At 56.4% G+C, this 27,862-nt stretch overlaps 1 protein-coding gene across 2 annotated transcripts; it reads right to left on the reverse strand.

Moving 5' to 3' along the window:
* Positions 1–42: 42 nt before the first annotated feature.
* Positions 43–27,693, reverse strand: DNMT1 (DNA methyltransferase 1). 2 transcript variants are annotated; one of them, XM_080361386.1, is made up of 34 exons: positions 27,616–27,693; positions 23,855–23,897; positions 23,254–23,361; positions 21,735–21,990; positions 19,517–19,589; positions 18,815–18,905; positions 18,678–18,718; positions 18,530–18,581; positions 17,730–17,813; positions 17,534–17,643; positions 17,332–17,450; positions 16,288–16,380; positions 14,608–14,759; positions 13,318–13,505; positions 12,292–12,481; positions 12,035–12,132; positions 11,790–11,937; positions 11,572–11,687; positions 10,424–10,625; positions 10,215–10,348; positions 9,963–10,136; positions 9,290–9,511; positions 8,776–8,968; positions 7,665–7,755; positions 7,049–7,183; positions 5,273–5,555; positions 5,045–5,186; positions 3,899–4,065; positions 3,646–3,823; positions 3,209–3,404; positions 2,972–3,135; positions 2,288–2,404; positions 1,353–1,443; positions 43–355 (listed from the first exon to the last, which is right to left on the reverse strand). In XM_080361386.1, the coding sequence occupies exons 1-34, from the start codon at positions 27,675–27,677 to the stop codon at positions 312–314; spliced, it is 4,557 nt and encodes a 1,518-aa protein (XP_080217512.1). In that variant the 5' UTR covers positions 27,678–27,693; the 3' UTR covers positions 43–311. The 2 variants fall into 2 exon arrangements, with proteins under 2 accessions (XP_080217512.1, XP_080217511.1); XM_080361385.1 differs by having other exon boundaries at positions 10,215–10,625.
* Between the last annotated feature and the right edge of the window lie 169 nt (positions 27,694–27,862).

Consider the following 27,862-nt stretch of genomic DNA (forward strand, 5'->3'; position numbering starts at 1 on the left):
GAGAGAGGAAACGCAGGCCGAAGGGGGGGTTATAATTTATAGGAGAGATTTATTTGAAGAAATATTACAACATATAAAAACTACATAAAGTATCAATTCCCACTTGTACAAAGCGGCCGATTATTTTCAATACAACGCGGCGTAAAAACGGGAGCCCGGGGGGGGTCCCAGAGGCCTCGGCCCAGCACAGACAGCGGCGGGGGGGACGGACACGAGCGGGATTTTAAAAAACCCAACGAAATCGAACAAAACAAACCAAAAAAAGGGGGTCAAATAAAGGGGTGCGTGTTTGCGGGAGCAGAGGATGCGCGTCAGTCAGTTTCCATGGTCTCCATCTTCTCCGGGGCGCTGGGCTCTGTGGGGACATGAGGGGGTGACAATGCTGTACCCCCCACCCTATGGGCCCCGGGACCCCCAGATAGGGCAACACCATAAAATCATCGAGCTAAGACTCTTAAAATTATGTTTTAGTGCTTTAAAAGTAGCATTTAAATGCTTAAAATGAGCACCGGGGGATTTCCCTCCATATTATATTGACAGCAATATTACATATCCATTGCAATTCTTGACAATCATTCTACACCTGTTCTAATTAAGCAATGCTAATTAACATCTCATTTAATTCTTTTAAAACAGGTAACAGAAGATCTCGTAAATCTACATCAATTTTAACAGAGGGGGCGACTACTAAGTACAAAGATTCTACGGCTATAAGGTTGGTTGGTGTTTAAATGTTAATGTTCTCCTAAACAATGAGTTCTATAATTCGTTAAACAGACTAATAATTAGAGATAGAGGATCATGCAATTCTTGACAATCATTCTACGCCTGTTGTAATTAAGCAATGCTAATTAACATCCCCATGTTTCTCATTTAATTCTTTTAAAACAGGTAACAGAAGATCTTGTAAATCTACGTCAATTTTAAGAGAGGGGCGACTACTATGTACAAAGATTCTACAGCTATAAGGTTGGTTGATGTTTAAATGTTAATGTTCTCCTAAACAATGAGTTCTATAATTCGTTAAAACAGACTAATAATTAGGGATAGAGGATCATGCAATTCTTGACAATCATTCTACGCCTGTTCTAATTAAGCAATGCTAACTAACATCTCATTTAATTCTTTTAAAACAAGTAACTGAGAGGATCTCGTAAATCTACATCAATTTTAAGAGAGGGGGCGACTACTAAGTACAAAGATTCTACGGCTATAAGGTTGGTTGGTGTTTAAAGGTTAATGTTCTCCTAAACAATAAGTTCTATAATTCGTTAAAACAGACTAATAATTAGAGATAGAGGATCAAGGGCTGCGCGCAGACGGTGTTTCAGCCCCCCCGGCGCGGCACCTACCCGCCATGTCCTCCTTCAGCTTCGCCAACACGCACCATTTGATCTCCAGCCCGATGGCTTTGGCTAGAGGAGGAGGCACCGCGTTACCGACCTGCGACGGAACCACAGAGCGGCGGGGTTGGAGGGACCTCAGAGCTCATCCATCCAACCCCCCCGAGCGGGAGCACCCAGCTGAGGTGACACAGGAACGTGTCCCTGTCCTGGAACTGAGGGGCCACAACTGGACACACTATTCCAGATGTGACACACTATTCCAGGTGTGGCCTCCCCAGGGCAGAGCAGAGGGGCAGGAGAACCTCTCTGACCTACTGAGCACCCCCTTCCAATCCCCCTCAGGTCCCATTGGCTTCCTGGCCACAAGGGCCCAGTGCTGGCTCAGCCCACAGCACCCGCTGTTCCCAGCTGGTCTCCCATCCAAGCACTGACCGGGCCCGACCCTGCTTAGCTTCCCAGATCAGAGGAGATGGGGCGTTCTCAGGGTGCTATGGCTGTATATATTATATATATGCATATATATATGTTCCCCAAGTATATCCTGATAATATCTGAACTAAAGGGCAGCATAGAGGGGCAGGAGAACCTCTCTGACCTACCGACCACCCCCTTCTAATCCCCCCCAGGTACCATTGGTCTCCCATCCAAGCACTGACCAGGCCCGACCCTGCTTAGCTTCCCAGATCAGATGAGATCGGGCATTCTCAGGGTTCTATGGCTCTGTATGTTATATATATATGTATATATATATATTTTCTCCAAGTATATCCTGACAGTATCTGAACTAAACCCTTTTCTCATGCTCATCCTGCTGTCCCCAGGACCCCCAGGCCCCTTTTCACCGCTCTCCCAACTTACACCGGAACCTGGGGGTGTTAACACCAGGTTAACGCCGCGTTCCGTGGCTGCCGGTTTGGCGCCAGCAAACAGCCGTCGCTCACCTGTCTGTGCTTGTCGAGGATGTTCCCAAAGAGGCGATAGGTGTCGGGGAAGCCCTGGGAGCGGGCGCACTCCCTCACGCTCACCACCCGGTGCTGCTCCGGGTGCAGCACCCGACCCTGCGGCAACGAGGAAACCCAACGCGCTCGGAACCGCGGCCGCCATTCGGCAACACCCGCCCCTTTCCCGGCGCGGGGGCTGGATCCGGTGGCACGGAGGGATTTGGTGGCACGGAGGGATTTGGTGGCACGGAGGGATTTGGTGACACGGAGGGATTTGGCAGCATGGAAGGATTTGGTGGCACAGAGGGATTTGGTGCCATGGACCGAGTTGGTGACACAGAGTGATTCGGTGGCACGGACGGATTTGGTGGCACGGACGGATTTGGTGGCACGGACGGATTTGGTGGCATAGGATTCGGTGGCACAAAGGGATTTGGTGGCATGGACGGATTTGGTGGCATGGACGGATTTGGTGGCACAGGATTTGGTGGCACAGGATTTGGTGGCACAGGATTTGGTGGCACGGAGGGATTTGGCAGCATGGACCGATTTGGTGGCACAGGATTTGGTGGCACGGAGGGATTTGGTGGCACGGAGGGATTTGGTGGCACAGGATTTGGTGGCACGGAGGGATTTGGCAGCACAGAAGGATTTGGCAGCACGGAAGGATTTGGCAGCACCCACCTGCTTGCCCATGGGCTCGGGGTTGGTGACGGTGGTGCTGAAGAAGCCGTCCCACTCCAGCCGCCCATAGAGCCCGGCCCAGTGGTTGTGCCGGTTGCCGGTGTGCGGCAAGCACCACGGGATGAGCGTGTTGAATTGCCGGTCGGCAGGGTCGCAGGGTTTCCCTGTGGAGACCGGGAGGGTAAAGAGCGGGGACGGAAAAGCACCCGCGGTCGTTTTTGGGGAGCCGGCACCCACCTTCGGCACAGCAGCAGACCCCCCGCAACGCTCCGGAGCTGCTGCGGCCGTTCTTCTTCTCGTGGTGCGTGTAGCGCAGCTTGCGGGTGGTCGTGCCGTCCGACAGCCGCACCTCGATGTTGGGCAGGTCGCGCCAATCGGAACCGGGTGCCAAGGGGATGTGTCTCATCCGGGCGGCGACCAGGGCGCTCATGTCCTGCCAATGATGAGCCCATTGTCACCACAGGGGGACACAGGGGGACACGGGCCATCCCAAGAGACCCCGTCACCCCACCCGGGAAGGTTGGGGGAGAGGGACATGTCCCAGCGGCTCCATCACCTTTGGGAGGGCTTGGGGACCATCCCTCTCACCCCACCTCACATCCAACCTGCCCTTGACCCCCATCTCAGCTTAGTTCTCAGTTTGGGGGGGTCCGAGCGCACCCCGACATCCGCACCTTGCAGATATGGTCCCTGAGGATGGGCTGATACTGGGAGCCCCGGATCTGCCGCTGGAACCAAGACTGGGGCTCCCCGTTGTAGGAGATCTCCAAGGCGGAGGCACCGTTCCTGATCTCCGGCAGGTCGGACATGGTGTCGCGCACCGTGATGGTGCGGAAGGGGCCGGAATACGTCCTGGGAGGAACACGGGGAGCCGTGAGCGCCCGAATTGTCGCCCCGCTCGGCCCCGGCACGGCTCCAAGGGCTCACCGCGTGATGTTGCTGACGAACTTCTTGTCGTCCACCACGACGCTCAGCTGGCAGGCACGGGGCGCAAAGACGTGCAGAGGCTCAGGGAACATGGGCAGCTTCTCGCCGGGCGCCGCGGCGAGGACGATGGCTCGGCGGCGCGTCTGGGCCACGCCGTACTGGCCAGCCTGGGAGGAAGGGACAACTCCCGGTGTCACCGCAGCTTCCCCGACCAGTTTGTGTCCTCAAAGAGCTCAGAATATCCCCCCAAACCAAACCAAACTAAACCAAACGTCCCCCCAAACTGAACCAAGGAGCAACGTAGCCAAGCACTATGACAAGGGCCCAGTGCTGGCTCAGCCCACAGCACCCGCTATTCCCAGCTGGTCTCCCATCCAAGCACTGACCAGGCCCGACCCTGCTTAGCTTCCCAGAGCAGACGGGATGGGGCGTTCTCGGGGCGGTATGGCTGTATATATTATATATATATATATATGTTCCCCAAGTATATCCTGATAGTATCTGAACTAAAGGGCAGAGCAGAGGGGCAGGAGAACCTCTCTGACCTACCGACCACCCCCTTCTAACCCCACCCAGGTCCCATTGGCTTCCTGGCCACAAGGGCCCAGTGCTGGCTCATGGTCACCCTGCTGTCCCCAGGACCCCCAGCTCCCTTTCCCCTACGCTGCTCTCTAATATGGAATTTCCCAACCTATACTGGACCCTGGGGCTGTTCCTGCCCACATCAACACTCTACACTTGTTCTATTTCATTGAATTTCTCCTCCCCAGCCTGTCCAGGTCTCTGATGGCAGCACAGCTCCCAGTGTCACCGCTGCTCCAGCTTGGTGTCACCAGCAAACTGTGTGACACTCACTCTATTCCCTTGTCCAAATCATTGATGAATATATTGAATAATATAGCCCCCTGGCGCACTGCACTGGATCCAGGCCCCAACTGGCCCCATTGCTCACGACTCTCTGGCTTCTTCCCTTCCCCAGTTCGCAGTCACCTCATCCCGCTCAGCAGTTGAGCCGTGAGGATGCTGTGGGACACTGTGCCAAATGCCTGTTCTCTCTGTCCTCCTCTGTCCTCACCAACACTCCCCTGGAGGAGCCCAGAAGTGTTTTCTCCCCAATTCGGCGTCTCGGGGGGTCGCAGCCCTTACCTGCAGCACCCCGAAGGTGCACTGGTAACCCATGCGGACAAGGCAGCGCAGGGTGAGCTTTAGCACCATGGAACGCTTGAAGGACACGAAGTTCCTGACGTTCTCCAGAAGGAAGAACCGCGGTCTGTAGTAGTCGCAGTAGCTGCGAGGAGCAAAAGGAACGAGTGCAGAGCGATATATAAAGCGGGGGGTCACATTAAGCCCCCCAACAGCCCCTCACCAGCTCACCTGAGGAAGGAGACAACCAAGGAGTTCTTGAACTTGGAGTAGGTGCGGGAGTTGAAGCGGTTCATGCCGCTGAAGCCCTGGCACGGGGGGCCCCCGCACAGCATCTCCACGTCGCCTTTTTGGGGCAGTTTCTGGCCCAGCGAGTTGGTCTTCTCGCCGGACATCACCAGCTTGAGCAGCACGTTGCAATCCTCCGTGAACACCGTGGTGCTGGGGTTGTTCAAGCGGAACGCCTGTGCCGCCGGTTCCCACATCTCGATGGCCCAGAGCGTCTCCGACACGCCTGGGGACACAAAGCAGGGGGTCGGGAGTCTGGGGGGAGGAGCGGAGCGCTGCCTCGGCACAGGGAAACGGTGCTGGGGATCCCAATAACCCCCTATAGAGCCGTAGAGTTATAGAATATCAGGGGTTGGAAGGGAACAACCATATGGAGCCATAGAACTATAGAGTCAGAGTATTAGGGATTGGAAGGGAACAACCATATAGAGCCATAGAATCAGAATATTAGCGATTGGAAGGGAACAACCGTATAGAGCCATAGAGTTATAGAATAAGAGAATATTAGGGATTGGGAGGGAACACCCTTATAGAGCCATAGAATCAGAATAGTAGCGATTGGAAGGGAACAACCGTATAGAGCCATAGAGTTATAGAATAAGAGAATATTAGGGATTGGGAGGGAACACCCTTATAGAGCCATAGAGTTATAGAATAAGAGAATATTAGGGATTGGAAGGGAACACCCTTATAGAGCCATAGAGTCATAGAATAAGAGAATATTAGAGATTGGAAGGGAACAACCGTATAGAGCCATAGAGTTATAGAATAAGAGAATATTAGGGATTGGAAGGGAACAACTGTATAGAGCCATAGAGTTATAGAATAAGAGAATATTAGGGATTGGAAGGGAACACCCTTATAGAGCCTATAGAGTTATAGAATATTAGGGAATGGAAGGGAACAACCGTATAGAGCCATAGAGTTATAGAATAAGAGAATCCCGGGATATCAGGGGTTGAAGGGACCTCAAAGCTCATCCAGTGCAACCCCCCGGAGCAGGAACACCCAGCTGAGGTGACACAAGAACGTGTCCCTGTCCTTGAGCTGAGGGGCCACAACTGGACACACTATTCCAGATGTGACACAATATTCCAGATGTGGCCTCCCCAGGGCAGAGCAGAGGGGCAGGAGAACCTCTCTGACCTACCGAGCACCCCCTTCTAATCCCCCCCAGGTCCCATTGGCTTCCTGGCCACAAGGGCCCAGTGCTGGCTCAGCCCACAGCACCCGCTGTTCCCAGCTGGTCTCCCATCCAAGCACTGACCGGGCCCGACCCGGCTTAGCTTCCCAGATCAGACGAGATGGGGCGTTCTCAGGGTGCTATGGCTGTATATATTATATATATGGATATATATATGTTCCCCAAGTATATCCTGATAGTATCTGAACCAACCCCTTTTTTCAAGGGCAGCATAGAGGGGCAGGAGAACCCCTCTCAACCTACAAACCGCCCCCTTCTAACCCCCCCCAGGATGCGATTTCTCAGCCTTTTAACCTTTTTCTGTGCTAAGGGAGCGAGCAGGACCCCTTCTCCTTGCAGGGGAAGCTGTGCCGGGGCTCCATCCTCCCGACACCCCCCTTTCCATATTGATCCCCATGAATGTCACCCTTCAGTTTCCTCTTGTCCAGCTCCAGAGCCCCATCTCTTTATCCCTTTCCCCACAGGGCAGATGCTGCACCGGCGCTGGCACCGGTGGCCGCGGCGCCGCCGCTCACCTGCCTGGTGGAAGCCCTCGGACAACCCCCCGCAGCCCGAGAACACGTCCAGGGTGCGCAGCTTGGGCAGCTTGAGCTCGGCCGGTTCCTGCTCGCTCTGCTCGCAGCTCGACGACGACTTCCCTTTGCCTTTGCCTGCGAACGGAACCATCGACACGCACACTCGTTTCCTCCTCGACATCCTTACGACGCAAATTCTCCTCCTCCGCCGTTATAACATCAGCTTCCAGCACCATTCTGCTCCTTTTCCACCCCCATTACCAGGATACACCGTTGAATTTGGAAGGGAAACCTCTCACTTTCCCCCCATTTCCATCCAAGCACCCATGGGCGCAGGCAGTTTTGAGGGTCTGATGGGCGCAGTGATAACTCGCATTGGGAGCGCGGTACGAAGCCCAACGCGAGGGTTGGCGAGTGAAAAGCTTTGCAATGTCTCCAGGCCCAGGTGCTTTGGCTACAAGGTTGTGTTTTGAAGAGCTTTAAAGCTGAGATAGAGCCGCATCCTGTCGGAGCGGGAGCGGAGCACAGAGACGGCTGCTGGGCGCTAGATCTTATCTCTGCTCGGCAGCGCGAACCGGTTCACCCAGCCGAGCCCTCCCCGTGCCGACACACTCACCTTTCCCTTTCCCTTTCCCCTTCCCTTTATTGCCAGAGCTCCGAGCGTGGTTGGGAGGATCCTCAAAGCTCTTGGTTTTTGCGTTATAAGCCTGGGGAAGAATCACAGAATCACAATGTCAGGGGTTGGAGGGACCTCAAAGCTCATCCAGTGCAACCCCCCGGAGCAGGAACACCCAGCTGAGGTGACACAGGAACGTGTCCCTGTCCTGGAACTGAGGGGCCACAACTGGACACACTATTCCAGATGTGACACACTATTCCAGGTGTGGCCTCCCCAGGGCAGAGCAGAGGGGCAGGAGAACCTCCCTGACCTACTGAGCACCCCCTTCTAATCCCCCCCAGGTCCCATTGGCTTCCTGGCCACAAGGGCCCAGTGCTGGCTCAGCCCACAGCACCCGCTGTTCCCAGCTGGTCTCCCATCCAAGCACTGACCGGGCCCGACCCTGCTTAGCTTCCCAGATCAGACGAGATGGGGCGTTCTCAGGGTGCTATGGCTGTATATATTATATATATGGATATATATATGTTCCCCAAGTATATCCTGATAGTATCTGAACTAAAGGACAGAGCAGAGGGGCAGGAGAACCTCTCTGACCTACTGACCACCCCCTTCTAACCCCACCAGGTCCCATTGGCTTCCTGGCCACAAGGGCCCAGTGCTGGCTCATGGTCACCCTGCTGTCCCCAGGACCCCCAGCTCCCTTTCCCCTACGCTGCTCTCTAATATGGAATTTCCCAACCTATACTGGACCCTGGGGCTGTTCCTGCCCACATCAACACTCTACACTTTTTCTATTTCATTGAGTTTCTCCTCCCCAGCCTGTCCAGGTCTCTGATGGCAGCACAGCTCCCAGTGTCACCGCTGCTCCAGCTCGGTGTCACCAGCAAACTGGGTGACACTCACTCTATTCCCTCATCCAAATCACTGATGAATATATTGAACAATACAGACCCCTGGCGCACTGCACTGGATCCAGGCCCCAACTGGCCCCATTGCGCACGACTCTCTGGCTTCTTCCCTTCAGCCAGAGCAACAACTCACGACGTTTTGAATACCAAGAGCTCCGAAACACCCCAAAGAGACACAGACCCAGACCCATCGCCCTCACCTCCAAGAAGTAGAAGCGGTCGAGCCCGCCGGCGGAATAATCCTGGATGCTCTCGGTCAGGTCCTCGCCGTACACCACGGTGCAGCGGCCCTGCACGGCGCGGAAATCCACCGTGGCCTCCTCGTCGCTCCAATACAGGAGGTTGATGTCGGCGTGGTAACTGGCTTTCACCGATTTGTGCGTGTTTTCGGGTCTGCAGTGCGGGGGAAAAGCACCCAAAACGTGAATGAAGGGACGTGTTTTTGGCACGATGCTCACCAAGCGACCTCCATCTATCTCCCCAGAGAGAGGAGCGTTGGTTTCCCCCAGCTGCAAAGCACCAAAGGGGTTTGTTTCATACCAAAGAGTATTTTGGGGAGGTTTTTAAGAGGAGGGAGAATTGCCACCGGAGCTGGTAAATGGATTTAAAGGCAGAGAGATGTACAGTGTGAGCATCAGCACCTTCCCCTCTCTTGACGCCTCCGCAAGCACAAGATTTGGGTAGAAAAACCCATATTGCAGGATGGCAACTGACCTATAGAACTTGCAGATGCGCAGCTTGATGTCGGCCTCGTTGGGCTTCCCGTTGCTGCGGATGTTGCAGAAGATCTCCTTGATGCGTCCCACGCGATACGGGTCGGGGGCGTCCAGGTTGCTGCCCTTGATGTACTCGGAGTACTTGCGGTAATGCTCCGGGTACAGCTCCTCGTCCACCGCCTCCTTTTTGGGGCGCTTGGCGGGGCTGGCGGGTTTCATGCTGGGGAGAAGGGGAAGGAAGGTGTTAGGGGATCCCTATTGCCCCCCAAAAACACCCCAAGCAGCACTGAGCGTCCTTCTCTACAACACATAACCAAAGGGTTTGGAGCTGCAAAGCGAAACGCCAACACCCCAACCTATTCACCGAGAGATTTGCCATTTCTCCCGTAATTAAAGGCTCTTGTTTCATCTTTTCCACCTATCCAGCCTCATTTTGAGGGAAAAATAGGTTTCCATCTACCAAAACACAGCAGGATCGTCTGAGCAGAGAGAGCCGCTCGGTTTAATAACAGGAGGTGGAATTGGGGTTGGAGGCGCCTTCATTTCTAAGCTAAACTTTGAGGAATGAGGGTGATGAGTGGGATTCACCCACCGGAGATCACGGCTCCTGCACCTAAAGCTCAACCCAAGGAGCATCCTGGAAGCGTTTCCAGCCTCCTGCAAGCACCAACCTGAAGGAAAAGGCGTCGGGGAGGAGGTAGACGCCGTCGCCCACGCGGTACTGCACCCCGTTCTTGCTGGCCACGCCGTAGAACATCTTCCCATCCCCTTCTTCCAGCGGTTCGGCCACTTTGGGGATCTCCTTCTGCCGCACCTCGTCCAGACGCGTGCAGCTCATGCAGAACCTGGGGGGACAAGGGGGACGCTGGCGATGCCGCTCGCGGCGCCGTTTCGGGCGGCGGGGCCGCCCCGCGCGCACTCACTTGTATTTATTGTCCTCCGCCGGCTGCGTTTTGGGGGGCGATTCGAAGCGGGCGTATTCCTGGTCGTACCACATCTGGTAAAAATAAGTCCTCCCGTCGTCTTCAACCATCTTGATCTCCATATCCAGCCCGCCCTGCCGGGAGAGAGCGCGTTCGCCGGGAGCCGCACCAAGAGCCGCGCCGGGGGGGTTCGCGGGGCCAGCACCCACCTCCATGGACCAGTTCTCCGAGGGAGCCTTGTAGATGACCTTGACTTTGCCGTGGATGTAGGAGAGCTGCATGTCCTCGCACTCGTCCACCAGGAACAGCTCCAGAGGGTCGGACGTGGCTCCCAGGACGGTGTCGGAGCCGGGGCAGAACCAGTGAGCGTGGAACATCTGCCCGCTGCTGTCCTCCCACATGGCCGTGACCCTGCGGGGGGACGCGCGGTTACGGGGCGGAGGGAAGGGGCTGAGAGTCGTGGAATCGCAGAATCACAGCGTGTCAGGGGTTAAAGGGACCTCAGAGCTCATCCAGTGCAACCCCCAGAGCAGGAACATTCAGATGTTACACAGGACTGTGTCCCTGTCCTTGAACTGAGGGGCCACAGCTGGACACACTATTCCAGATGTGACACACTATTCCAGGTGTGGCCTCCCCAGGGCAGAGCAGAGGGGCAGGAGAACCTCTCTGACCTACTGAGCACCCCCTTCTAATCCCCCCCAGGTCCCATTGGCCTCCTGGCCACAAGGGCCCAGTGCTGGCTCAGCCCACAGCACCCGCTGTTCCCAGCTGGTCTCCCATCCAAGCACTGACCGGGCCCGACCCTGCTTAGCTTCCCAGATCAGACGGGATGGGGCGTTCTCAGGATGCTATGGCTATATATATATATATATATATATATATATATGTGTATATATACATGTTCCCCAAGTATATCCTGATAGTATCCGAACTAAAGGGAAGAGCAGAGGGGCAGGAGAACCTCTCTGACCTACCAACCACCCCCTTCTAACCTCCCCAGGTACCCGTGGTCTCCCATCCAAGCACTGACCGGGCCCGACCCTGCTTAGCTTCCCAGATCAGATGACATGGGGCATTCTCAGGGTGCTATGGGTGTATATATTGTATATATGGATATATATATGTTCCCCAAGTATATCCTGATAGTATCTGAACTAAAGGGCAGAGCAGAGGGGCAGGAGAACCTCTCTGACCTACCGACCACCCCCTTCTAACCCCCCCAGGTCCCACTGGCTCCCTGGCCACAAGGGCCCAGTGCTGTCCTCCAACAGCAGCACAGCCAACTAATGAGCGTTCTTTAATTAGGAACACCAGCTGTCCGCACCAACGTCCCCCCCAGCCCCGCGGCACCGACCTGGCGAGGTAGAGGGGTTTGGTGGGATCGTCGGGGCTGACGGAGACACAATCTCCCACCTCCAGCGTCTCCGAGTCGATGCAGACCCTCTGGTAATAATCCTTCTTCCCATCGCTCTGCAGAAGCGGAGGGGACGCTCATACCCCCCCGTCGGTGCACAACGCAGCCCCCGCGCCCACCGCAGCGAGAGGGGCAGCGGCTTCCCGCCCCAAACGCACCTTGATGGGTTCCCCCACCCAGGAGATGCGACTCTTGTTCTGCTTCTTCTTCCTCCCCTGCAGCATCTTCTTGGGCGACGGCATCTCGGGGATGTTGTCGTCAACCTCCTCATCCTCATCGGCTTCCCGGACGGCCAAGTTGGGACACCTGGGGACACGGGGACAGTCGCTGCAGTGGGACGCGGCGCGGGGACCGTGTCCCCTCTTTCCATTGGGGACAGAGCTTTGGTGGGGGGGACACGCACCTCCTTTGCAAACACGCCTGTTTACTCCGCCCGCTGCCCCCGAATTTCACCATGTTCTGGCAGGCTTTGCACTTCCCGCACTCGGGCTGCTGGCAAACCTGCAATGGGGACAAAGCGACACGTTGAGCATGGCCAAACAACCCCATGTAGGAGCCACAGGGACCTCAATGGCCTCCGCGTCCCCATGGGAGCGAGCCCAGAAAGGGACACTCACAAATAGAGGGGACACCGGGGCTCCACGTCCCCGTTGCCGTTACCTCGCAGACGCCGCAGCGCCGGCGCTTCATGGCGTTCTCCTTGTCGTCTTCCCTCTCGTCTTTCTCGATCTGCTCCGAGAAGAAGGTGTCGAAGATGTGGTACACCAGTTTGGTGGTGGTGGCTTTGGTGGGCCCCTTGTCCTTGTCTATTTTGGTGGGGTGCCGGATGGCTTGGCGCCTGACGGCTCGCCTGCGACCAACGGGAGACGGGACCCTGTGCCTCGGATCGACGGAGCTACAGCCCCAACACACAGCCCAGCACCCCAGGGGGGTCCCCACGGCTCATCCGGAGACACCCCAAAAACCACCTCGAAGGGACAACCAGCAAAGCCAAGCTCTGGATACCCAGGTTTCCCCAATTTGGGGAGGATTTCCGCTCGCACATCCCAGTCGCTGTGGTTTTGTTCAAAACAAGTTTCTCTCGTAGGGAATTTGTCAGCTAAAGTGCTTTCCTGAAAGCCACACGCATGTTTTGGTAGCCATAACAATGGATCGCGAGGTCACCGATAAGGATGGACGCACGTCCCGCGAGAAACAGGCGACCAAAAGCTGACAACGGAGTATAACATCCCATTGATGTAAATATTTCATAGAGAAGTGGGAGATCACGAGGATCTCGTCGCTTTTCCCTATGGCCGAAATTAGGAGAGGACCCTGCGAGTCGTCCCTGCGAACTGAGGCCAAGTGAGACACTGAATCCAGCTCCGCTTGGCTGCAGAGTCCAGTCCGGGACTTGGGGTGCCTGCCCTGCAGCTACCGGGACCTTCCATATCAGTTTTGTGTATTTTGTGTTATTTTCTCTATTTTTATCAGTAAAACATGTTTAATTTTTCCAACTCTGTCCTCCTTCCCCTCCCAATCGCCTGTAATTAGTGGGAAATGAGGAGAGGGGGTTAATGAAACGCCCATCAGCCCGTAATCAAACCGCAACAGCCGCCGAGCGCTCAACCGGGAACAACCTAAAGGCTCTTCCTGGAAGGAAAATGATGGGTAATCGACCCCCAAAAGGGGCGACGTGGGGCTCACCTCTTCCCCAGCGTGACGCCGGCCAGTTTGATCAGATCCCGCATGCAGGGGGTGATGAGGACGGGGGGCTCGTCGCTGTCGCCAGCCTCGTCGTAGCTCTCCACCTGCTCCACCACGAACTGCGCGTGCCGCAGCAGCGAGTCCTCCGTGAAGCGGTTGAAGTTGAGCCCGGCGGGGGGAACCGTGGTCTGCCAGGAGTTTTGGGGGGGTCACAACCCCGAAACGCTCCCCGCGTCCCCATTAAAATGACGTTACGCCTTCAATATCTCGTTATTGATACACGGGGTGGACACGCGGGGTGGACACGCGGGGTGGACACGCGGGGTGTTTCTTTTTTCCAAAAACACTAATTTAACCATTCCCAGTCCTGGTGAATGAGCTCCTAACCCCCACCTTTTGCAGCTGGATTCATATTTTGCCACATCAGCCCCCCGTCCGCGTCACCTCGATGTGTTGAGCAGGTCCTAATCCCACCCGCTGGGACAGGATGGGGGTCCTCAAACGACCCCCCAATCCCACCAACCCCCCGGCGCAGGCGACTCACCTCAATGTGTTGAGCAGGTCCTAATCCCAATCCCACACACTGGGATAGGATGGGGGTCCCCAAACAACCCCCCTGTCCCGCCGACCCCCCTGGCTCATCTCAATGTGTTGAGCAGGTCCTAATCCCACCCACTGGGACAGGATGGGGGTCCCCAAACGACCCCCCTGGCTCACCTCAATGTGTTGAGTAGGTCCTAATCCCACCCGTTGGGATGGATTGGGGGTGCCCAAATGACCCCCCCATCCCACCGACCCCCCTGGCTCACCTCAATGTGTTGAGCAGGTCCTAATCCCACCCGCTGGGACAGGACGGGGGTCCCCAAATGACCCCCCTGGCTCACCTCAATGTGTTGAGTAGGTCCTAATCCCACCCGTTGGGATGGATTGGGGGTGCCCAAATGACCCCCCCATCCCACCGACCCCCCTGGCTCACCTCAATGTGTTGAGCAGGTCCTAATCCCACCCGCTGGGACAGGATGGGGGTCCCCAAACGACCCCCCTGGCTCACCTCAATGTGTTGAGTAGGTCCTAATCCCACCCGTTGGGATGGATTGGGGGTGCCCAAATGACCCCCCATCCCACCGACCCCCCTGGCTCACCTCAATGTGTTGAGCAGGTCCTAATCCCACCCGTTGGGACAGGATGGGGGTCCCCAAACGCCCCCCCGGCTCACCTCAATGTGTTGAGTAGGTCCTAATCCCACCCGCTGGGACAGGACGGGGGTCCCCAAACGCCCCCCCGGCTCACCTCGATCTTGTTGAGCAGGTCCTCGTAGCTGACGTCACGGTTGTTCTGCAGGAACTCCACCACGATCTTGCTCATGTAGATCTTCTCCTGCATGAGGGCGAAGATGGGCGCGTACTCCTCGCTGGGCTCCATCAGGATGTAATCCGCGAAGGCTGCGGGGCGGTTAAACAGGGAACTGAGCCGTATTTAAGAACGAGGCAGTTTAACCCCCCCATATCACCCTTATTCCCCCGACTTGGCAAGAGCCACGACACAGATGGTACCGGACGCTCCTCCACGACCTTTTTAACACAAACCCACCCAATTTTTGGAGCAAGAGTGCAAGAGTCGCTCCGATGATGGAGCAGTATTTGCCTGACCATCACCATCAAGAACTTAGAGGACTAAGCTGGGAGCAGTGGTGACAGTGGGAGCTGTGCTGCCACCAGAGACCTGGACAGGCTGGAGAGTTGGGTGGGGAATAACCTGATGAAATTTAACAAGTGTAGAGTGTTGATCTGGGCAGGAACAGCCCCAGGGTCCAGTATAGGTTGGGAAATTACATGTTAGAGAGCAGTGTAGGGGAAAGGGACCTGGGGGTCCTGGGGACAGCAGGGTGACCATGAGCCAGCACTGGGCCCTTGTGGCCAGGAAGCCAATGGGACCTGGGGGGGCTAGAAGGGGGTGGTCGGTAGGTCAGAGAGGTTCTCCTGCCCCTCTGCTCTGCCCTTTAGTTCAGATACTATCAGGATATACTTGGGGAACATACACATATACATATATCTAATATATACACCCATAGCACCCTGAGAAGGCCCCATCTCGGCTGATCTGGGAAGCTAAGCAGGGTCGGGCCCGGTCAGTGCTTGGATGGGAGACCAACGGTACCTGGGGGGGATTGGAATATGGGTAGTCAGTAGGTCAGAGGGGTTCTCCTGCCCCTCTGCTCTGCCCTTTAGTTCAGATACTATCAGGATATAATTGGGGAATATATATATACACATATATATAATCTATACAGCCATAGCACCCTGAGAACGCCCCATCTCGTCTGATCTGGGAAGCTAAGCAGGGTCGGGCCCGGTCAGTGCTTGGATGGGAGACCAGCTGGGAACAGCGGGTGCTGTGGGCTGAGCCAGCACTGGGCCCTTTTGACTCCAGAATGGACACTGTTTAAGATCTTCCCACCAGAGGGTCCTGAAGCACAACTGAGGAGCAGCAGGACCAGAGGGACGCTTCTGGAACTCAACTGGCGATAAATGCAACCTCTCTTCTCACCTTTACTTTGCCCCATTTCTTTCCCCTTTCTTTTCATACTCTATCGTGTGCCGCTTTACAGGCAAATTAATAAAGTCACACTGATTGAATTACAACCCCTCGGCGCTTTGGTGGCCTTGATTTTGCGCTCTGAGGTCAAGGTAAAAGAACCATCGAATGGACCGTGACGAAGAGCAATGAGAAAACTCCCTCCCAGAGCGATGTGACTCGGTTGTACCAATGGTTTCCCGCAGGACGGATCCTGTGAGCCCAGCACAAGCCTGGGTGATGCTGAGCTTAAGTAAACCCAGATCCAAGCTTTGGCTTGACGGCGCAAGTTCCCGGCAGCACCAAAGTCCAGGAAGACAAATAAAGCTCCTTGGCACGCGGTAAAGACTTTGATGCCAAAGCGGGCGCCCAACGCCCCCATCCTGGCTCACCCACCCGTGCTGAAGCCGATCAGCGCCTTCTCCCCTCCGTCGAAGCCCGTGATCCACCAGGCGTTGATGGGTCCCAATTTCTTGGCTCTCACCCCACCTGAAAGCGAAAAAACACCCATTTCAGTCTTCGCCCCCCGCCCCCCGAAATACAAAAATCAAGTAGTTACGGGTGACAAAGCGCCACCCGGATCTGATTCTGCATGTGGCGTTGAGCTGAAATTGAAGGTGACAAATGTTTAAGGTGACAAATGTTTCGGGTGACAAACGTTTCGGGTGACAAATGTTTAAGGAGAAAAATGCTTCAGGTGAAAAACATTTTGGGTGACAAACGTTTCAGGTGACAAACGTTTCAAGTGACAAACGTTTCAAGTGACAAACGTTTCAGGTGAAAAATGTTTCAGGTGACAAACGTTTAAGGTAAAAAATGTTTCAGGTGACGAATGTTTAAGGTGAAAAACGTTTCAGGTGATGAATGTTTAAGGTGAAAAACGTTTCAGGTGAAAAATGTTTAAGGTAAAAATGTTTCAGGTGACAAACGTTTCAGGTGACAAATGCTTAAGGTGGCAAACGTTTCAGGTGACAAACGTTTTAGGTGACAAACGTTTAAGGAGAAAAATGTTTCAGGTGACAAACGTTTAAGGTGAAAAATGTTTCAGGTGACGAATGTTTAAGGTGACAAACGTTTCAGGTGAAAAATGTTTAAGGTAAAAATGTTTCAGGTGACAAACGTTTCAGGTGACAAACGCTTAAGGTGACAAACGTTTCAGGTGACAAACGTTTTAGGTGACAAACATTTAAGGAGAAAAATGTTTCAGGTGACAAACGTCTCAGGTGACAAACGTCTCAGGTGACAAACATTTAAGGAGAAAAATGTTTAAGGTGACAAACGTTTCAGGTGACAAACATTTAAGGAGAAAAATGTTTAAGGTGACAAACGTTTCAGGTGACAAACATTTAAGGAGAAAAATGTTTAAGGTGACAAACGTTTAAGGTGAAAAATGTTTCAGGTGACAAACGTTTCAAGTGACAATGGAGGCGTCCGACTCACCGTCCAGACACGGGTTGTCGTCGTAGATGGGCTTGACGGCGCCGCTGAAATACAGCTCGATGTTCCTCTCGATCAGGCCGGTGTCAAAGGGACACAAGTGACCCCGCTTGTCGTAGACGCTGCCGGGGGGACAGATGTGGGGTTGGGGGTGTCAGTCTGCGGGGTGTGTGACTTCCGTGGGGTTTTGCACCCCGCGTCTCACCTGAAAGAGGTGACTTTGTGCTGCGGAAGGTCCTCGTAGCTCTCAAACCCGTCCTCGTTGGCGTCAAACAGGGACAACCGCTCGTCCGTCAGCATTTCGGGTTCCTCCAGCTGCGCCGGGGAGAGAGAAGGATTAACGAGCCTTCCGGCTAACGAAACGTCCCCCGCGCCCGCAGAAGGAACGTTAAATCCCTTACGGCGTCGCCGGGGTCCCCTTGGAAGAACTTGAGGTCGGGATCGTCGAGGTATTGCCTGCAGTCCATGCACTTGGGAGGGGTGGTCTGCGAGAGAGGGGACACGGCGTCGGCTCGGAGCTCCTCCCCCAACGCGCTTCGTTAGCGCGGCCCTCGTTGATTAAAGCGTGCGGGCAGCAAAATAAGAGGCTAAACAGTGTCAGTTTTGAATTCTAAGGGAGATTTCTGAAAGGTCGGGAAGTTTCTGAAGTAGAATGCAGTAGGGCATGAACAATACAGGTCGAAAGAGCTACAATCATCAGGGGTTGAGTTTACACAATATTTGGAATTATTAGACTCTATATAAGCAAGAGGTGTTTTCATAAAATAAGCAGGCGTCTAAATCTAGAGACTTCTTATGAAATAAAAAGATAGGATTTAGATTTGTAGCCTCAGTCTTTCTTCATAAGGGAGATGCTCCACTCCCTTCATCATCTTCATTGCCCTGCGCTGGACTCCCAACAGTTCCCTGTCCTGGAACTGAGGGGCCACAACTGGACACACTATTCCAGATGTGACACACTATTCCAGATGTGACACACTATTCCAGATGCGACACACTATTCCAGATGCGACACACCATTCCAGATGCGACACACTATTCCAGATGTGACACACTATTCCAGGTGTGGCCTCCCCAGGGCAGAGCAGAGGGGCAGGAGAACCTCTCTGACCTACTGAGCACCCGTATGGAAGATCTACGTGCTCTTCAAAAGGAACCAAACAAGCCCCCAAAAGGCCAAGACGGAGGGAAAGGAACTTACTTTAGCAAGCGTCGTAGTTTTAACCTGAGTGATTTCATCTTTAAGCTCCAACCTGCGCAGAAGACATCACAAAGCGATGAAGAGCGGCACAACGCCGTCGTTCCCCCAGGGAAACGGCACCGGGGCGGCAGCGCTACGTCCTCCTTACCCTTCTTTGGCTTCCATTTTCAACCTCTTCTCATCTTGTTCCTTGCGGGAGGATTAAAAGGCGTTAAGGGGGAGTCGGAGGGCACGATGCCCTCCAGGACAAGATAAAGTTGGGCACCAAACGGCGCCGGTACCCACCTTCTCCTCCAGCTCCTCTTCCTCCTTCTCCACGCTCATGGTTTCCTGCTTCACGTCGCCGTTCGCCTCCTCCGATTTCCGCTTGTTGGACCTACAGGTTTGCCAACGCAACAGCTCAACCCCAGAGGAGCCATTTCCCTTATCCTCAAGTTATTTTGGTTGGAAAACACCCTCCAGGTCACCAAATCCAACCGCGAACCCAACGCATTGCTAAGGTGTCGCCGGCACACGATCGCTTCACCGGATCGTTAATAAAGACGCTAAATCGGTCCCGGTATGAGCGGTCAACTGGATTTCCCTCCGCTCGCCACAATTCTTTGGGTCCAGTGCATGTTTTACGTGGCGCCGGAGGCTTTTTGGGGCATCACCGGGTCCCCAAGGTGCTGGGAACCCCATTTTGGGGGTGGGAGAGGGAGGAAGAAGAGGGTGACCCCATCCCCGTGGTCACCGTGTCCCCATGGTCACCGCGTCCCTATGGTCACCGCGTCCCTATGGTCACCACGTCCCCACGGTCACCGCGTCCCTACGGTCACCGCGTCCCTATGGTCACCACGTCCCCACGGTCACCGCATCCCTACGGTCACTGCATCCCTACGGTCACCGCGTCCCCGTGGTCACCGCGTCCCCACAGTCACCGCGTCCCTATGGTCACCGCGTCCCCGTGGTCACCGCGTCCCCGCAGTCACCGCGTCCCGCACTGACCTCTTGGAGAACAGGCTGAGGATGGTCGGCTGGCGGCCGGAGCTCCGTGTCACCCGCGAGCGCCCGGGGGACTCTGCCAATTAACACAGCAAAGGGTCGTGTTAACGAGGGGGACACCTCCTCCAACACCCCATGGGGCTGGGACCATCAGGGTGACAGCAATGGGGTGACAGCAATGGGGTGACAGCAATGGGGTGACAGCAACGGGGTGACAGCAACGGGGTGACAACAACCTCCTCGAACACCCCACGGGGCTGGGGCCACTAGGGTGACACCAGTGGGGTGACAACAACGGGGTGACAACAACCTCCTCGAACACCCCACGGGGCTGGGACCAATGGGGTGACACCAGTGGGGTGACAGCAATGGGGTGACAACAACAGGATGACAATAACCTCCTCGAACACCCCGCGGGGCTGGGGCCACCAGGGTGACACCAGCGGGGTGACAGCAGCGGGGTGACACCAACAGGGTGACAGGGTGACAGCAACCTCCTCGAACACCCCGGGCGGGGGTGGGACCACTGGGGTGACAGCAGCGAGGTGACAGCAGCGGGGTGACAGCAGCGGGGTGACAACAACCTCCTCGAACACCCCGCGGGGCTGGGGCCACTGGGGTGACAGCAGTGGAGTGACAGCAATGGGGTGACAACAACCTCCTCGAACACCCCACAGGGCTGGGACCACTGGGGTGACAGCAATGGGGTGACAGCAATGGGGTGACAGCAATGGGGTGACAGCAACCTCCTCAAACACCCCGAGGGGCTGGGGCCACCGGGGTGACAGCAGCGGGGTGACAGCAGCGGGGTGACAGCAGCGGGGTGACAGCAGCGGGGTGACAGCAATGGGGTGACAACAACCTCCTCGAACACCCCACGGGGCTGGGACCACTGGGGTGACAGCAGCAGGGTGACAACAACGGGGTGACAACAACCTCCTCGAACACCCCGTGGGGTTGAGACCACCGGGGTGACAACAACGGGGTGAAAGCAGCGGGTGACACCATCGGGGTGAAAGCAGCGGGGTGACAGCAGTGGGGTGACGGCAAGGGGGTGACGGCAAGGGGGTGACGGCAACCCCATCCCTGCACCCCAGCAAGGCCACCCCAAAACCCGCCCTGGGGTTGATCTCTGCTCTCAATCCCCTGGATTTGATATTGAATTATTTGCTGTTCTATGTATCATTCTTTTATTTCCTTTCCTATTATAATTTGAGCTAGATATCAAACTGCTTTATCTCATTTTGTGTTATTTGGTTATAGAACCAGTTTGAGTTTGTATGACTATTTTTCTATTATTATTTTACTTATGCAATTACTTTTCTATTATTTTACTTATACAATTATCTTTCTATTATTTTACTTATATGATTATCTTTCTATTATTTTACTTATATGATTATTTTTCTATTATTTACTTATACAATTACTTTTCTATTATTTTACTTATACGATTGTTTTTCTATTATTTACTTATACAATTACTTTTCTATTATTTTACTTATACGATTGTTTTTCTATTATTTACTTATACAATTACTTTTCTATTATTTTACTTATACGATTGTTTTTCTATTATTTACTTATACAATTACTTTTCTATTATTTTACTTATACGACTATCTTCCTATTATTTTACTTATATGATTATTTTTCTATTATTTACTTATACAATTACTTTTCTATTATTTTACTTATACGATTATTTTTCTATTATTTACTTATACAATTACTTTTCTATTATTTTACTTATACGACTATCTTCCTATTATTTTACTTATACGACTATCTTCCTATTATTTTACTTATACGACTATCTTCCTATTATTTTACTTATACGACTATCTTCCTATTATTTTACTTATACGACTATCTTCCTACTATTTTACTTATACGACTATCTTCCTATTATTTTACCTATAGAATTATTTTATCTCTTTTTTATATCATTATCTCATTTACTTACATGCTTGTTACATCCTTCCCATCTAATTATTTTACATACACCATTATTCTATTTCCTTACCATATTATTACCAACGCGATTATTTTATATCATCTTCCTCCTTCCACGATAACTTTTACTCTTTTATATTATTATTTTACCTATTCCATCATTATTTAATTCCTTTTTATATCAATATATCCTTCTAGAACCATTTCCCCCACGAAACAACCGACTCTCTACCGCGGCACGGGGGACGCAAGGAGCGAGCGTTACTTTTGCCGTCGCCGTTGGACCGGCTCCTGCGGGCTTTGCGTGCCGGCGCGGTGGGTGCCGAGGAGGAGGAGGACGAGCCGGCCGCGTCCTCCCCATCGCCGCCGCCGTCCTCGTCCCCATCGCCACCCGCTCGCTCCGAGTCGTCGTCGCTGCCGTAGGCGCCGTTCTTGGCGCAGCCGTTGGCCGCCGGTGCCGCCCCGTTGGCCGCCGACAGCTCCTGGTGCAGCAGGGCCTTGACCTTGGCCAGGTAGCGCTCCTGGTGGGGGGACGGATGAAGGACGGGGGTGTTAAAGCCAAGGGGTGGTGGCTGGCACGCCAGGGGGATGCGCGGCCATCCAGAGACATGCACACACTGCACGGTTGGGCGGGGAGGAACTTAATCATATAGAACAAGCGTAGAGTGTTGTAACTGAACTTAATCATATAGAACAAGCGTAGAGTGTTGTAACAACCCCAGGTGCCAGTGTAGGTTGGGAATGAGCTGTTGGAGAGCGGTGAAAAGGGAGCTGGGGGTCCTGGGGACAGCAGGATGAGCATGGGAAAAGGGTTTAGTTCAGATATTGTCAGGATATGCTTGGGGAGCATATATATGTATATAATATATAGAACCATAGCACCCTGAGAACGCCCCATCCCGTCTGATCTGGGAAGCTAAGCAGGGTCGGGCCCGGTCAGTGCTTGGATGGGAGACCAATGGGACCTGGGAGGATTAGAAGGGGCATGGTCAGTAGGTCAGAGGAGTTCTCCTGCCCCTCTGCTCTGCCCTTTAGTTCAGATATTATCAGGATATACTTGGGGAACATATATATACATATATATATAACATATACAGCCATAGCACGCTGAGAACGCCCCATCTTGTCTGATCTGGGAAGCTAAGCAGGGTCGGGCTCGGTCAGTGCTTGGATGGGAGACCAATGGTAGGGGGGGATTAGAAGGGGGTGGTCAGCGGGTCAGAGAGGTTCTTCTGCCCCCTCTACTCTGCCCTTTAGTTCAGATACTATCAAGATATAATTGGGCAACATACATATATATATACGTATATACAATATATACAGCCATAGCACCCTGAGAATGCCCCATCTCGTCTGATCTGGGAAGCTAAGCAGGGTCAGGCCCGGTCAGTGCTTGGATGGGAGACCAGCTGGGAACAGCGGGTGCTGTGGGCTGAGCCAGCACTGGGCCCTTGTGGCCAGGAAGCCAATGGGACCTGGGGGGGATTAGAAGGGGGTGCTCAGTAGGTCAGAGAGGTTCTCCTGCCCCTCTGCTCTGCCCTGGGGAGGCCACATCTGGAATAGTGTGTCACATCTGGAATAGTGTGTCCAGTTGTGGCCCCTCAGTTCAAGGACAGGGACACGTTCCTGTGTCACCTCAGCTGGGTGTTCCTGCTCCGGGGGGGTTGGATGGATGGGCTTTGAGGTCCCGTCAACCCCTGACACTCTGGGATCCTGTGAACCCCCCCCTTGGCGCCACCGGGATCCGGTGGGGATCAAGAGCCCCAAACCCTCGCGGATCTCACCTCCGACAGCTCCTCGCAGCGCAGTTTGGCTTCCAGCTCGCTCAGCTGGTTCTGCACGTCGGCCTGCAGGAAGCCATGGATCAGGCTCAGCTTCTCCCGGACACACTCCTGCGGGGACACGGGGGACACTGAGGGGACACCGAGGGGACACCAAGGGGACATGGGGACACCAAGGGGACATGGGGACACCGCTGAGCCCAACCACCCGGTGCTCCCACTCATCCTGCTGGGTGGTGATGGAGGTTTGGATGTGACAAAGGGACATTGCAGCCCCCAGGACACGCGGCTTTTCCTCCCCAGGGGACGGTGACTGCGCCGGTCCCGCTGGCCACAGCGCTGGTGACACAAGCCAAGATGCTGGTGGCCTCTTGGCCACCTCCTGGTTGCTGATCAACACCCCCAGGTCCTTTTCCAGCCGGGGGACATGGGAAAAGGCTCTTCCCCGAGCCCGGAGCGTTCGTGGGGTTGTTGTGACCCCAACGAGCCGTTCGGCAGCGCCGAAGAACCGCGGTGCCGGTGTCGCGTCCCGGCGCTTCACCGACCCCGCGGCGGCACCGGCGGCACCCAAACCGGCTGGAAACGCGGCTCCCGGCGCGCTCACCTTCTCGCTCAGGGCGTCCTCGTCCCTCTCCAAGTCCTGCAGCCTGCGAAGAGAAGAGCGTTGGGGACCTGAGGGATGGGGGGGACCACCCGTGGGTCCCCAAAATCACCGTGGCGGCTCCAGAAGTGGCACCCGGCGCCGGCCGCGAGGATGGAGCGAACACACTCGGTGCGAGAGGGACGCTCGGCGTCCGCGCCGGGGACGGCAAAGGGACGGCAAAGGGACGGCAAAGGGACGGCAAAGGGACACGGGTGCCCCAGGGACCCCCCGAGGGCGCAATGTGTGGGTCGCTGCCCCCCGGCGTGGCGATGGCACAACAACCCACGGGGGAGAAGCCACGTGTCGCCTTCCCACGGCGCCGGCGGCACAAAGCGGCGCCGGAGGGTGGGGGGAAGCGGCCGGCGCGGTGCTGGGGGGGGGGGGGGGTGGCGGTGCGGCCAGCCCCCCAGCCCCATGGCGAGGGACAAACCCCCACGGGGGGGGGCTCAGTGTGACCCCCCCACCAAAACACAGAGCCCAACCGCCAAAGCGGGGCGCCATGTGGCCGCCCCCCCGGGGACGCTTCCGCCTGCCGGGACGGGGGACGGGACGTCTGCGGTGCCACCGGCACCGGCTCTCCCGGCGCTGCCGTCTCACCGGGGCTCCTGCCGGGAAGGAAGGAGATGGGGTGGGGAAGGGGGGGGGGGGGGGTCCCCATATCCACCCACCACCACCCCCAAAAATATCCCAATAACCCGGCGGGCGATATGGCACCTGGGTTTGAGGACGGCCATGCCGGCGGCGCTCCGGCAAACGCCAACGGCGGGACGGGGAAAGGTCGGGGCGCGCCGAGGCCGTGCCGCGCGCCCGCCGCACCGGAAGACGGGGACGCCGAAGCGGGGAACGGCTGCGGTGGGGGACGGTGAGCGCCGTGACCCCCCCCAACAACCGCTTCCCGCCGGCCGGGGGATGCCGGGAGGAGAGCGGAAGGGACAATAGCCGGGCGGCGGGGAATACGGCGCAGGAAACGCCGAACCGGGGAGGGGGACGCCGGGACGGTGCCGGATGGCTCGGAACCGCCCCCCCATCCACGCTGCGCCCCACTTTGGTTCGCCACCCCCCACCCACCCACAATGGATTTCTGGGTCCTACACCCTGTGGAAATATGGGGGGCACTCATGGACCCCCCGACGCCAAGTGGGTGCCCGAGTGGCGCCGTGGGGACAAAGCCACGCGGGGCAAGGCGCCGGTGTCCCCAACACGGGGGGATGGATGGGACCCCCCCCCCCCAAGACTGTGGTCCCCCCACAAGTGGGGGACAGGGCTGTCCCATAGGGGTGCTGAGTGCCCGTGGGGGTCAGTGACAGTGCGGGGGTCAGGGTGGTGCTGGGGGGGTCTAGGCAATGGGTGGGGGACCAGGACACTGCATGGGGGGGGTCAATGCAGTGTGGGGGTCAGTGCAGTGCTGGGGGGTCTATGCAATAGATAGGGGACCAGGACACTGCATGGGGGGGTCAATGCAGTGGGGGGGGGGTCAGTGCAGTGCTGGGGGGATCTATGCAATGGAAAGGGGACCAGGACACTGTATGGGGGGGTTCAATGCAGTGTGGGGGTCAGTGCAGTGCTGGGGGGTCTATGCAATGCATAGGGGACCAAGGGACCAGGACACTGCATGGCGGGGGTCAATGCAGTGTGGGGGGTCAGTGCAGTGCATGGGGGGATCTATGCAATGGATAGGGGACCAGGACGCTGCATGGGGGGGTCAATGCAGTGTGGGGGGTCAGTGCAGTGCACGGGAGGTCTATGCAATAGATAGAGGACCAGGACGCTGTATGGGGGGGGTCAATGCAGTGTGGGGGTCAGTGCAGTGCTGGGGGGGTCTATGCATGGATAGGGGACCAGGACACTGCATGGGGGGGGGGGCTCAATGCAGTGTTGGGGGTCAGTGCAGTGCTGGGGGGTCTATGCAATGGATAGGGGACCAGGACACTGCATGGGGGGGGTCAATGCAGTGTTATAGGGTCAGTGCAGTGCTGGGGGGTCAATGCAGTGCTGGGCGGTCTATGCAATGGATAGGGGATCAGGACACTGCATGGGGGATCAATGCAGTGTTGGGGGGTCAGTGCAGTGCTGGGGGGGTCTATGCAATGGATAAAGGACCAGGACGCTGCATGGGGGGGGTCAATGCAGTGGGGGGGTCAGTGCAGTGCTGGGGGGTTCTATGCAATGCATAGGGGACCAGGACACTGCATGGGGGGGTCAATGCAGTGGGGGGGGGTCAGTGCAGTGCTGGGGGGGTCAGTGCAGTGCTGGGGTGTCTATGCCACGGATAGGGGACCAGGACACTGCATGGGGGGGCAATGCAGTGTGGGGGTCAGTGCAGTGCTGGGGGGATCTATGCAATGGATAGGGGACCAGGACACTGCATGGGGGGGCGGTCAATGCAGTGCGAGGTCTGTGCAGTGCACGAGGCGGTCAGGGCCATGCAGTGTGGGGGGGGGCAGTGCACTGCAAACCTGGCGGCGGGGGAGAGGTGTCCACACACTGCAAGGGCTGCTGCACTGGGGGGGACACTGCAGTGCAATAATGGGGGGGCTGTCAGTGCAGCGCAGCACTGGGGCAATGCACTGCAACGCTGGGGGTGTCAGTGCAGTGCTGGGGGGCTGTCAATGTAATCCTGGGGCGGGGGGGGCAGTGCAGTGCAGTGCCGTGCAGTGCAGTGCTGGGGAGGCTGTCAGTGCTGGCCCGGGGCGGGGGGGGCAGTGCAATGCAGTGCAGTCTGGGGGTGTGCAGTGCACTGCCAGGGGTCTGCCAGTGCACTCCCGGGGGGGTCAATGCAATGCAGTGCAGTGCTGGGGGGGTCAGTGCAGTGCTGGGGGGGTCAGTGCAGTGCTGGGGGGGTCAGTGCAGAACCAGGGAGCTCATGGCAGTCCCAGGGGGGTCAGTACAGTGCATTGCAGTGCAGTGCTGGGGGGGTCAATGCAGTCCTGGGGGGGTCAATGCAATGCAGTGCAGTGCCAGGGGCTGTCAGTGCAGTGCTGGGGGGGTGTCAATGTACTCCTGGAGGGGGGGTCATTGCAATGCAGTGCAGTGCCAGGGGCTGTCAGTGCACTCCTGGGGGGGGTCAGTGCAGTGCAGTCCTGGGGGGCTGTCAATGCACTGCCGAGCAGGGGGGTCATTGCAATGCAGTGCAGTGTTGGGGGCTGTCAGTGCAGTCCTGGGGGGGTCAGTGCAAAGCAGTGCAGTGCTGGGGGCTGTCAGTGCAGTCCTGGGGGGGTCAGTGCAATGCAGTGCACTGCCGGGGGGGGGCTGTCAGTGCAGTGCACTGCTTGCAGGGGGGGGCTGTCAGTGCACTCCTGAGGGGGCTGTCAGTGCAGTGCCAGGGGGGTCATTGCAATGCAGCGCACTGCCGGGGGGGCTGTCAGTGCAGTACCAGGGGGGCTGTCAGTGCAGAACCGGGGGGGGGTCAGTGCAGAACCGGGGGGGGGTCAGTGCAGAACCGGGAGGTCAGTGCAGAACCGGGGGGGTCAGTGCAGAACCGGGGGGGCCAGTGCAGAACCGGGGGAGTGATTGCAATGCAGTGCAGCCCCGAGGGTGTGCAGTGCACTGCCGGGGGGGGCTGTCAGTGCAGGACCGGGGGGGCTGTCAGTGCAGGACCGGGGGGGTCAGTGCAGAAGCGGGCTCAGGGCCGGGCCGTGCAGCGCAGTAACGGCCCCGCCGGGCCCGGGCGGGGCGGTGTCGGTGTCGGGCCCGGGCCGGGGGGCCGGGGGCCGGGGACTCACCGTCGGCGCAGCTCGGCGGGCAGCGGGGCCGGGGGGGGCAGCGGGGCGGCCCGGGCCGGCATCGGGGCGGCGGCGGGAGCGGCGGGACCGGGCGGCGGATTCGCGCGGAAACCAGCGGCGGGGGCGGGGCGGCGCCGGGCGAGACCATTGCAGCGGGGGGGGGGTGGGGGGGGGAGGCGGGAAAGACCATTCCGTGTGGTTGCGGGGGACAGACCATTCCGGGCTGGGGGGAGGAAGCCACTCACGG

This window comes from Nesoenas mayeri (genome assembly GCF_963082525.1).
Source record: "Nesoenas mayeri genome assembly, chromosome: 31".
In the NCBI taxonomy this organism is placed as follows: domain Eukaryota; kingdom Metazoa; phylum Chordata; class Aves; order Columbiformes; family Columbidae; genus Nesoenas; species Nesoenas mayeri.

Bases quoted from the DNA above. Each gene is read 5' to 3' on its own strand.
- DNMT1 (XM_080361385.1), bottom strand. From the start codon at position 27,677: ATGCCGGCCCGGGCCGCCCCGCTGCCCCCCCCGGCCCCGCTGCCCGCC. The intron at 12,133-12,291 runs GTAACGGCAACG...TCCCCATTGCAG, and splicing joins GGCGCTGCGGCGTCTGCGAG to GTTTGCCAGCAGCCCGAGTG. The intron at 5,187-5,272 runs GTGAGCTGGTGA...TGCTCCTCGCAG, and splicing joins TTGGTTGTCTCCTTCCTCAG to CTACTGCGACTACTACAGAC.